This window comes from Vanessa tameamea, chromosome 3, assembly GCF_037043105.1.
Source record: "Vanessa tameamea isolate UH-Manoa-2023 chromosome 3, ilVanTame1 primary haplotype, whole genome shotgun sequence".
Lineage (NCBI taxonomy): Eukaryota > Metazoa > Arthropoda > Insecta > Lepidoptera > Nymphalidae > Vanessa > Vanessa tameamea.
This window is the reverse complement of record NC_087311.1, coordinates 5,395,719-5,406,374: the sequence shown is the minus strand read 5'-3', so window position 1 is coordinate 5,406,374 and position 10,656 is coordinate 5,395,719. Positions and strand designations below refer to the sequence as shown.

The 10,656-nt window shown below is 33.7% G+C and overlaps 1 protein-coding gene across 3 annotated transcripts; it reads left to right on the top strand.

Annotated features, from left to right (window-relative positions):
- Positions 1 to 2,276: 2,276 nt before the first annotated feature.
- LOC113397226 (spondin-1-like) lies at positions 2,277 to 10,138 on the top strand. Of its 3 annotated transcripts, none has more exons than XM_026635471.2 (15): positions 2,277 to 2,484; positions 2,724 to 2,956; positions 3,440 to 3,631; positions 3,696 to 3,902; positions 3,980 to 4,246; positions 4,417 to 4,582; positions 4,728 to 4,947; positions 5,108 to 5,320; positions 5,426 to 5,474; positions 6,295 to 6,480; positions 6,625 to 6,775; positions 8,347 to 8,544; positions 8,633 to 8,725; positions 9,284 to 9,375; positions 9,958 to 10,138. In XM_026635471.2, exons 1-15 carry the CDS (start codon positions 2,316 to 2,318, stop codon positions 10,093 to 10,095), a joined length of 2,574 nt encoding a protein of 857 aa, XP_026491256.2. In that variant the 5' UTR covers positions 2,277 to 2,315; the 3' UTR covers positions 10,096 to 10,138. The 3 variants fall into 3 exon arrangements, with proteins under 3 accessions (XP_026491256.2, XP_064075060.1, XP_026491257.2); XM_026635472.2 differs by having other exon boundaries at positions 2,278 to 2,484; positions 8,347 to 8,526; XM_064218990.1 differs by lacking the exon at positions 9,958 to 10,138 and having other exon boundaries at positions 8,633 to 8,730; positions 9,277 to 9,375.
- Positions 10,139 to 10,656: the final 518 nt, after the last annotated feature.

The window sequence follows — 10,656 nt, the reverse complement described above, 5'->3', positions numbered from 1 at the left end:
TTTAATTTTACTCTTGGGGTACAAAAATCAGTATGGAAATGAGTGTTAATGCAAATTTAGTGCGACCATTAGTATTACACGGTAGGCACGGTGTCCCTTCGTAGTTGACTTAGCGGCGTTTGATTGTCAAATCTGAGGCGGCCGGTTCGGTAGACAATCAGCCCACAAATTTATATTGCAAAGAAAATGTAATAATATCTGTGCAGAACGATGATACGAGTGATTGAACACAGCAGATGCTACTATGGTTATTCTGCGTGAAAAATTTGAGTGTATGGTTATCTCTCAAAGATGTGACGTGGATTGGTCACCATGATCGTGCGATTTGACCCCATTAGGCTTTTTATTGTGGGGTTTCCGAAGTCTAGTCAACAAGCCGCAAACGACCCATGCCCTTAAAGTCAATAGATACCAGTCCAACGCTAAAAATGCAGCAGAATATATGCGATAGTTATCGAATATAAGACCTTTGATTTGAAGCCGCATTTAAATGACGGACGAACGATACATACTTTCAAGTAAAAAAGAATTACGTTAATACCTCACACAACTTGTTTTGTACAATTTCAATATTGACCCGTTCTTATTGAAAAACCTTTTATATTTTCTCGTTAAGCCATACGAAGTGAATTACTTGGTTAATATTTTTTCTCGTATAGGTAAGTTTAAAAAAAAGTTATTTCGTTAAATGAATAAAACTTTAACCACGCATTGAACGCAAAACGAATGTAAAACGAATTAAGTTAAAAATCAGAGAATGTTTGTATTTGAAAACACAATTTTTACTATAACTTTCATTTATTTTTTACCTCGATTTTGTCTTACAATTGTTTAAGTATTCAATAACGTTACGTATTAAATGTACGTGTTAATTCACCCTTAGCATTCAAGATTCGTTCATACATTCGCATTTCACAGTTCAGCCCCGCAACTCGCGAAGGGCGGGCGGCTTTACGTGCGTGTGCCTTTTAAAACAAATAAATCGCGATGATTTATTTAATATAACTGAATAAAATTCAACATTATAGTAATTTTACTAAGCTAAAATTAAAGATGATTGCAAATATTATTAATTTGTGAACTAAATAAGTAGGTTAGTGACCTTTCTTTGTTTAGGCTAGCGTTTCGACCCTTTGTTTGTTAAGTAGGATTACATACTTATTAAATTTCAATATGTTATACAGTCGTGTCAAGACTGATTTAGAATGATATACGGGATTGCTATATTTTTAAAAATAAAGTAAATATCTATATAAATAACTAAATAATTTGTGTTTTGGTTCGATGTTTATTTTTTCTTATATAATAATGTTGACTTTGAATATTTATTAATAGACTATTTAATCACTATTTTATCTGCAAAATAAAATATCATTAAAAAAATCACCCGTTAAAAGTGTATCTAAAGTAAAAAGTAATACAATATAATATTAATGTTATTAGTTTATTATGACTACCGATAAGCGTACCTTGTAATTTTATTAATTATATAACCATATTTTATCTTTTTTATTAAATATTCAATCGTAAAGTTTTTAGGATTTAGTACTGTCGATTAGCTTATTCGTATGTCGGGGCGTATCAACTTTTCCCCGATTTTTCTCAATGTTTTTAATTTAGATTCGTTTCAGTGATTCAGTCAAAGATCAATTTTTAATATCTATGTTTTCTGTTAATTGGTTTTTAGCCTTTATAGTGTACGAAATACTAAAACCATTTTGATTGTATTCTGACAAAATTATTAAGATTTAATGCTAATGCTACCTTCTCGTATAAAGCAAACCATAACATAATTATACAATGAATTACAGCTCCAATTTTTTATGATATTATTTAAATTTCATAAAAACATAATTTGATTTTAAAATTACAAAACTATGAATAAATGTTCTTTTTTTTATGAAAAAAAAGGCTGTTTAATTATAAACATTTGATATTAATGGTTCTAAGGAAATAACCCAAACTTGTAGAAACAAATTACTTAAACATGACGATAATATTTACAAAAACAATTATTTTAATAAAACATGCAACAACAATTTTCTATAAGGCTAAAGAAATTCTCTGAATGCATTAGTTACCAATTTCCATGACTGAATAGAAACTAACAATTACAATATAAATTTAATTTATACTTGGTAGTCTAAATTAAATAGGATATTTGCAGTCAGCAAGATTGAGATTTAGAAATCATATGGATCTTAGTTAATAGTAAGTTAAATATTTTGTTTTCTGATTTCTAAATTCAAAAATTTTTTTAGTGCTCAACCTCTAGACCCACCGGGCAGTCAGTTCTGTCATTTAGTAGATTCAACATGCTTCTGCTATATTTTGTAATATGTATGATGGGAGAGACATTTGCTTCGAATGCTACATTGAAACCATGTGAACAAGTGCCCCCCCACGCGCAGCCCGCAGACTCACTGTACAAGTTAGGCGTTGCTGGCGATCCTGATTTATTCCTACCAGGAGAACTTTATACGGGTACGATCATGATTGTAATGGTAAATAAAATATAGAATAATATAAATACCTCTATAAACTTATATAAAGCAATTAATCATTAACATAATGTTGTATTTGGAAATACCTTAGTATTTCTATTTGTGATTTATTAAGACAAATAAAAAAAGTACCTGTTAATTAAATTGTTGCTTGTTGTAAATAATGATTGTATGTAGTACTGCATTAATGTAATATAATAATAATATAAATTTATTTAGTGTCTCTGCAAGGCGTAGATAGCGGAAAAGGTCCTACGCCTTTCGTGGGCTTTATGATATGGGCCGAAGTTGTGGAAGACTCGCAAAATGATAGTACAAATGGTACCAATAGTAGCAAAGTAAATAGTTTGTCATTTGGAGCGTTTCAAGCTTTTGACGCGCAGACTAAATCATTTGAAGAATGTAATCCAGCGGTCGACAACGCGACGGCACATCCAAAAACCGAAGTTCAAGTAAGCAAAGACAACTTGTTAATTTTTTATATTATTAAGCTAAGTTTGCGCATTATTTTAATACGTAAATCTTAACCTCAAAGTCCGGGCCAGCAAGTCAAGTTTTATTCTGCTTAATTTATTTTTGTAATTTATCTCGTGCGCGGCGGTGATGGAAAACATCGTGAGTTTGTATCTAATATCCTATATCTACCTATAAGTACCTATATCTGTCCCACCGAACTGCATTGGAAGAGTGTGGTGGTAAAATGATAATTTTTTTTTATAGGTGTTAGAATTATTTAAAAAGTTTATATTATAGTATAAAGTCTTACATAAAAGTGAAACCAAAACCATACATTTTAATATTTCGTAACGTGACTCGAAATAATGGATTTGCTTCTAGATGGTCATGATTGCCAATAATTCAGCAATATTTATTTAAGAGTTTTTTAGTGTTGTAGGTATATTTTATTGAAAGCAAATTGTTGATTTTGCTAATAGGTGATATGGAGCGCACCATCTATCGTATCTGAGTCGTGCGTGCGATTGTGTGCTCGAGCCTCTCATGCAGAAGGATCTAAAACTTCCATATTGGCAAGGAAGATTTGTCCTGCTCCAACAGGATCCGCAAGTCTCAGCCGTCAGCCGCCAATCATTGAGCCTTGTTGTGCATGTGATGAGGCTAAATATGAAGTAAGCATGACTATTAAGATTCTATTTTTGTCAAATTATTGGTTATTGACATTTTTATTTTCAGATTACATTTGAAGGTCTTTGGAGTCGTAACACTCATCCACGTGAGTTTCCTCCGGAGAGTGCGCATGCCCATTTCGGTGACGTCATTGGTGCATCTCATACGGCACAGTATCGGGTGTGGCAGGAAGGTAGAGTTGCAAGTACTGGTGTGCGACGTTTAGCTGACGATGGTACTACTATCGCGCTTGAGAAAGAACTTAAGGCTGAAGTGAGAAATAATTATTTCTTACGTTGTGATACATACCTATTGTATAATTTAATATTTACTTTATAATATTGTTTCAGAGTGATCACATTCGCACTATAATTAAAGCTCGTGGTATTTCATGGCAGCAAGTTGCAAGTGGTGGTATTCCTACTACTTTTGCAGTGTTTCGAGTGGACGCTAAGCACCATCTTATATCTTTGGCTGCAAAATTAGCACCATCTCCTGACTGGATTGTCGGCATTTCGGCTTTAGAACTGTGTAATGCAAACTGCACTTGGCGAAGATCAGCTACTCTACCACTTTATCCATACGACGCTGGAACTGACAACGGAATCAATTATACGGTAATTTCTTATAAAAAGACAATATGATTTATCGACATAAATACGCTCAGCTCAAACATATCGTATAAATATATAGTATGCATTTAGCAAATGCTTTTTTTCAGTAAATGCTCGTTATAAAATGAAATAAGTATTAGTTTTATTAATTAATTATTATTATTTATTAATAGTCTCGTCGTAGTCCAACAATCCCACCCACTCCAGTAAGAGCTATTCGACCAGATTGGCCTCGCGATGCGCGATCTCCTTTCTTTAGTTCTACTGGCGAGATGCGTCCATTTGCTCGACTCAGACTAACCAGGTTACGACTTTACGAAAAAAGCTGTGAAGTTGTAGGTATTTATGAAGTTTATTTTACATATTTTAAACCGAATTATTGAAAAATGCTCTTCATTGTTTTTTTCTTGAATTAATACACTCAAAAATTATATATATTTCAACAATGCACAAGAATATTTACCTTCTAGTATATTTATATTAGAATCCGGTGGTCTGCAATCTACCGACGGCGTAGTGAGTGGTCCAGGTGGTTCATGCGCCACTCACGCGTGGGGCCTATGGGGGCCCTGCAGTGTGACTTGCGGGTCAGGACAGGCGGCTCGTCAGCGACACTACATGTATCCTGCACGTGCTAGAGCCGACGCATGTCGGGCTTCCCTCACTGACTATCGCACTTGTCACGGACCGAGGTTGCATTGCAGGTCTAATTTTTTTTGTGTTAATATTGTTACAGCAAGTTTGTTGTAAAAATAAATTCTTCAAGTAAACTTCAAAATTCAAAATAACTCGATATTGAATATATTCATAGTTCTCGTTTCAGTCGTAGGTATAATATATGAAATTACTTTTATCCATAAACAGAGTGAAGTCAGATTACGAGCCAGAAGCGGCAGAAACGACGGGTCCATGTGCAATGTCGGCGTGGTCAGAGTGGTCCCCGTGCGTGGGCTGCGGTGTGCGCGCGCGTACCCGGCACTACCTGGTACCGCGCGCGCACAAGCGCTGCAGCGTCGGCTTCCGCGCTCGCGCTGTTATGAGCCAGGCCATGCCGTGCGAAGCGGGACCTTGTTTCAAGTCAGTGCACTGGGTTTTGAACAATAATGTAAACATTTATAAACCCGTTTTCTTCTGTAATGTATATTTATCGGCATGAAAATGATTTATTATTTTCCGTTACAGACCTACTGGTGATTTAGCGAATGCTACGAACTACGATTGGTTTTTTGTAGTGAGTATTTTAATGTATAAATATAATTTTAAAGATCAAAAACATCCAGCAAACGTTTCCTGGCCTGGACTTATTCTTCATTGAGGTAGGTATATAAGTCATATATATAATATATGCCAAATGTAATGCCGATCGGAACTACTGCATCCTACAGTGCCCGAAGTATCAACTACACGCCCTTCACGATAACTCTTTGAGACTTACTAATACAAAACAGATAAAAAAAGGAAAATTACTGTCTGAGATATGAGACCTATAGCAAAAAATATATACTAATATTATAAATGTGGAAGTGACTTTGTCTGTCTGTTACGCTTTCACGACTAAACCACTGAACCGAATTTGATGAAATTTCGCATGATGTCCATTTTTTATACGTAAAACAAAAATACATGACATAAATTAACATACATGAATTGACGCGATATTATTGGTCTAGATCTCAAATAATTTATCTGATAAATAATAATTTTTTTTTGGACTCATGAAATAATGCTCTTTTAAACGATGACTAAGTTGTTATCGGGACTTTTAAAGGAAAATTAATGTGTATAAAAGTAGTGATATGGCATGGTTTTATATTATATCTAAAGATATATTAATCAAGAACTATCTGTAGGTCAAATATAGCAGAGCTCTATCGTGCGTTATATATATATATCATACAGGATTATCTAGGATTTGTTTATCTTTACTAGTTCTTCGATTGGAATTGGTTTTTATAAACAGCTTTGGTATCTCTCATTGGTAATATATGTGTAAAATGAAGGTATCTTATACTTTTATTAAGAATTGGTAGCAAAACTTTTTTTGTTTTTAGGATAATCCGCGATCTGATTGTCCCATAACCGCATGGGGTGGATGGTCACCGTGTTCGGCGCGTTGCGGGCGCGGACGTAGAATTCGCACACGTCTCTATGTATCTCGTGACTCGCGGGTGCAGAAACAACTAACGAAAAGGCTACTACAAGATTGGAATATTCGATTCGCCGAATTGCAGAACATTGTAAGCCAGATGTTTTTTTTATAAATCCCAATAATGAAATAATAAAGAAAAACAATTAGGTTAAACTAGTGGGAGGGTTTTACCTACTACTACAGGTACTGCCTACTTATAAGAATATTAATGTTTAATTTATCATTGTAATAGGAGCTCCCGTTTGAGAATATAACAAGTGATGATCCAAAAGTAGACCCATTGGTGCAGGAACATTTAGATCGTTGTCAGTTCACAATGACACAGCAAGAAGCGCTCTGCGACGGAGAAGACAGTACCTGCGAGAATGAGACCATTTCGGAAGGTTTTTATTTTAAATCTATTATTTATACATTTATTAGTCAATCAGCCGGCGCAACTACTAGAAGGAACCCAAAGATAAAAATAATATGTTAGAAAATACGTACAAAGTATATGATCGAACGAGATCGCTTAGAGACACTATATAATGCAGAGATGTTCTTACCAAATAGTTTTTCGAAATTCTAACCGAAATAAACATTAAAAATCCTTCTTTGAATAAGTAAAAATGGCGAGGGGTTATATCAGATCAGTAAGATACAATAAAAACTAAATCCTAGTCGTAAATAACTTATTTAATTACTACCCCGTACGTGTCACTTGACTATTGCTGATCTTAGAAACGCCCTTGATGTTGACTTATTATTTTGTGATAAAGTGTTTTTAGGACCAGTATTTATTCAATAGTTGCCATTTATAATGAAGTCTAATTATAAATGGCAACTAAATTGTCCGTAAAGGTTAGGGTAGTAATTTTTTTTGTAGAATTTACGTATCATACAAAAGTTGGATTAGAAAATTTTGACGACAAAATTGAAAAATATAATTACTCAAAATATAAAATTTACGATTAATATGAGTGACAATCGATTTTAATATTTTACTCATAGTTTTTATGTTTTATATATTAACTGTGTGTATATACAGTATTGATAATAAAACCCACTGAAAATATATACGGAATAAACAATGTAATAACCTCACGATGTTTTATATCGATTAGCTTGATTATAGCTTTGGTTACGCGCAACGAGCTTAAAAATAGCAAAAATTTACAAGCGGCAATTGGAATAAGCGCTCTTAAGTCTGTTCAGTGGGAGGTCACGGCCGCTCCTTTCAAGCTAATCGTCAATCTTTTCGGCCGTCATCGCTGTTGCTTTATATTTTTTTTAATTTCTTGTATTGCATATGTTTTTATTTAGCTTCTTTTGAAGCTGAGTGATACAATGAAATATTTAAAGAAACATTCGGTTTCGGTACCAACCCATTGTTGAAATCAGATGAAATTTAATATAACTTTTGTAGTATATTATATATGTTTAATTATATAAATTAATAAGTGAGATTTTATTACGAGTAGTTTTCTTTAGAAAATAGATTTTTTTTCTTAGATTTTGAAGAGACGATTTTAGATTTAATTTTTTGAGATAAAGCTTGTAAATGTAAACGTAGTCTTAGAAGTTGGAAGATGCCTATGTAGGCCTTTTAAGGTAAACAATAGCTTATTAGTATGATATTAGAATATAATTATATACGAGAGTTGAAATTGATATTAGAGATTTATATACCTCTAAAATTTCTTTTAAAACGTCCTCTAGCACATTCATTTTTGAAGATACGTCTTACCAAAGCCTGTAATTTTAATAACCTTTTGTCCAAATTACAATTATATACTTGTTCAATTTAATGAAAATAGTGTTACCGAAATATATTTAATTCGATCTGATAGTAGTACTTTACTATAAATAACTAACACGAAATATTATGGCTAACTAATTAGTTATATCAGTCTTTATCAAATCTACAGTAACAAAGCAAAAATCAATTTAATAAGGGCTAAAAATATATTTGCAGACGTGTGCAAGTTGCCTGTATCGGTGGGTCCTTGTCGGGGCTACGAAGAGCGCTGGTTTTATGAAGCGTCTCGTGGTACATGCGAACCATTTGGTTATACAGGGTGTGGAGGAAACGCTAACAATTTTAAAAGCAGAGAGAATTGTCAAAGGGCTTGTGTAATCCAAAACGAAACCACAGGTAATACACATTTCGAAAGTAAGTAAACGTATCTATTGAAGCTACTAAGTTCCGATGAAAGTAAACTAGTATATGTTGTAATAAAGGGAATTTAATTCGCTAATAGTAACGTCATCACTTTTGGAAACGATTACGAAGAGAGTGAAAGCAACTCCTTCAACTGAAGACAACGAAGTGATGCAGAATGATTCTCCAGCTGGTGAGCTTAATTTTAACTAAATTCAATTTAAATAATTTTATTTACAGTCATATTATTGCAATTAAATAAATACCAAATAAACACTAAGAAAATAGTTGATTTTACATTTAGTTTACAAGTGTAGTGATTGTTTATAGTACCTATTGTCTATATGAGTGTTATAATAAAATTGTTTTATTTTTTATTAAGTAACCAGCAGAACTATTCTGCAACAACAAACTCGAAACTCAACACCGAGCTTGTAGATGAATATCGTCTAATGGAAATCGAATCTTTCGTCATTTCTTACAACTAACTGCATCATTCCACTATTAATAAAAATTATTCTGTAAATAATTTGTTGACACAATATGAATTAATTTTATACATTATACACATACAATACGCTGTTTTTTTTTTATAATTTTAATCTTAGTTAAGCTGTTTTCCTATACGATAAATGCGATTGTTGATATTTTGTTTATAAGTACACTTATAGAACAAAGACTTATTTGAAGTCTTAAATATTCATATAATAGTCATTGTAAACGAATCTTCATATTGCGGGTGACGTATAAGACGTTAACTGCGAGATGGGGCCGTGGCTCGGGTGGGGCGAGTGTTTTGGCGATTGCGAGTTCTCCGTCAAACTGAACTACCGTCACATTCTGGTGAGAGAATCAATATAATTGTTATAACAATGTTTATAAGAAAGCCAAGATGGCCTAGATGTGAATCTTAACCGATGTTTGCAGGGTCAAACCCAGACAAGTACTGCAAAATTTTCATGTGCTTAATTTGTGTTTATAATTCATGTCGCATTCGGCGATTAAGGAAAACATCGTGAGGAAACCTGAATATGACGGTTGTTAATCTGCTTACTTTACTTTATAAGTAAGGTTTAAAATAATCGTTTTAAACGGAACGAAAGATAAATATCCCTAACAACTCTCCATGCATAAGATACATTGTTGAAATAGTGGTATAAAGAAGAAAAGAAAAATAGCTTACTAATAAACTTCTTAAGCCTTTTTGCTTTCATCAATCTCTTAACTTATGGAGTAATTTAGATAAAATAAGTATAAGTTACTGACAGAAACCTTCAGCTTCTGCCAAATTTGACCAAAAAATACTTTCGGCTAAACCTTCGGTTTCGCCTAAAAAATACCGAAGTTTTGGCTAAGGCCGAAGCTGTGGATGGAACATTTTAACATATTACGGTCCAATTAACAATGATTTCATTGTGGTTTCAGAGTCCCGCTTCTGGATCAGGTAAGTCTTGTCATAAAGTAGTTAAAAGTCGTGTCTGTAAGCTTTTACATTGCAAAAGACTTCACTTAGTATATACCAACTCTTCCGAATTGTATCATGCTGATGAGCATGAAGACTAATTCATTTCGATTTAGAAATATGTATTTACCATATAAAAACATAACGTAATGATAATGTACAACCTGATCAAAATATCTGTGGTACTGGCGACGATGACGTAATATCTGCAATAATGCAGTTGAGTGACGATGCGGGAGTATCGCATTAGGGTGAAGTCTTCAGTTTTTTTTTGTATCGTGTGTGTAGTAGTGCTGTTGGCTCTACTGGCCTTTACAGCGTCACCGGAGGTTGGGGCGAGTACTCAACTCAGCCTTGAAATTTGAGCTCTTTCGAGCTCGAGAATGACGTTCGTCCTGAGATGGGTGTCTCCTATGAGGTCGCACCTCGGCTCAGAACGTAGTCGGTGGGGTGGGAAACACTTTTGATCGGACTGAAGTCCACGGATATTTTGACCGGGTTATATATGTAATGTTTAACTTTAAATGTCAGTGTAAAAATCTTAATGCATGAAAATAATCGGATGGGTTTTCGCGAAAGCCCACAGAGAAGTATAATTATTGCCTTTTTTTTTTAATTGAACTAACTTTGAAATATAAACTAAAACGACATATGTTATCATT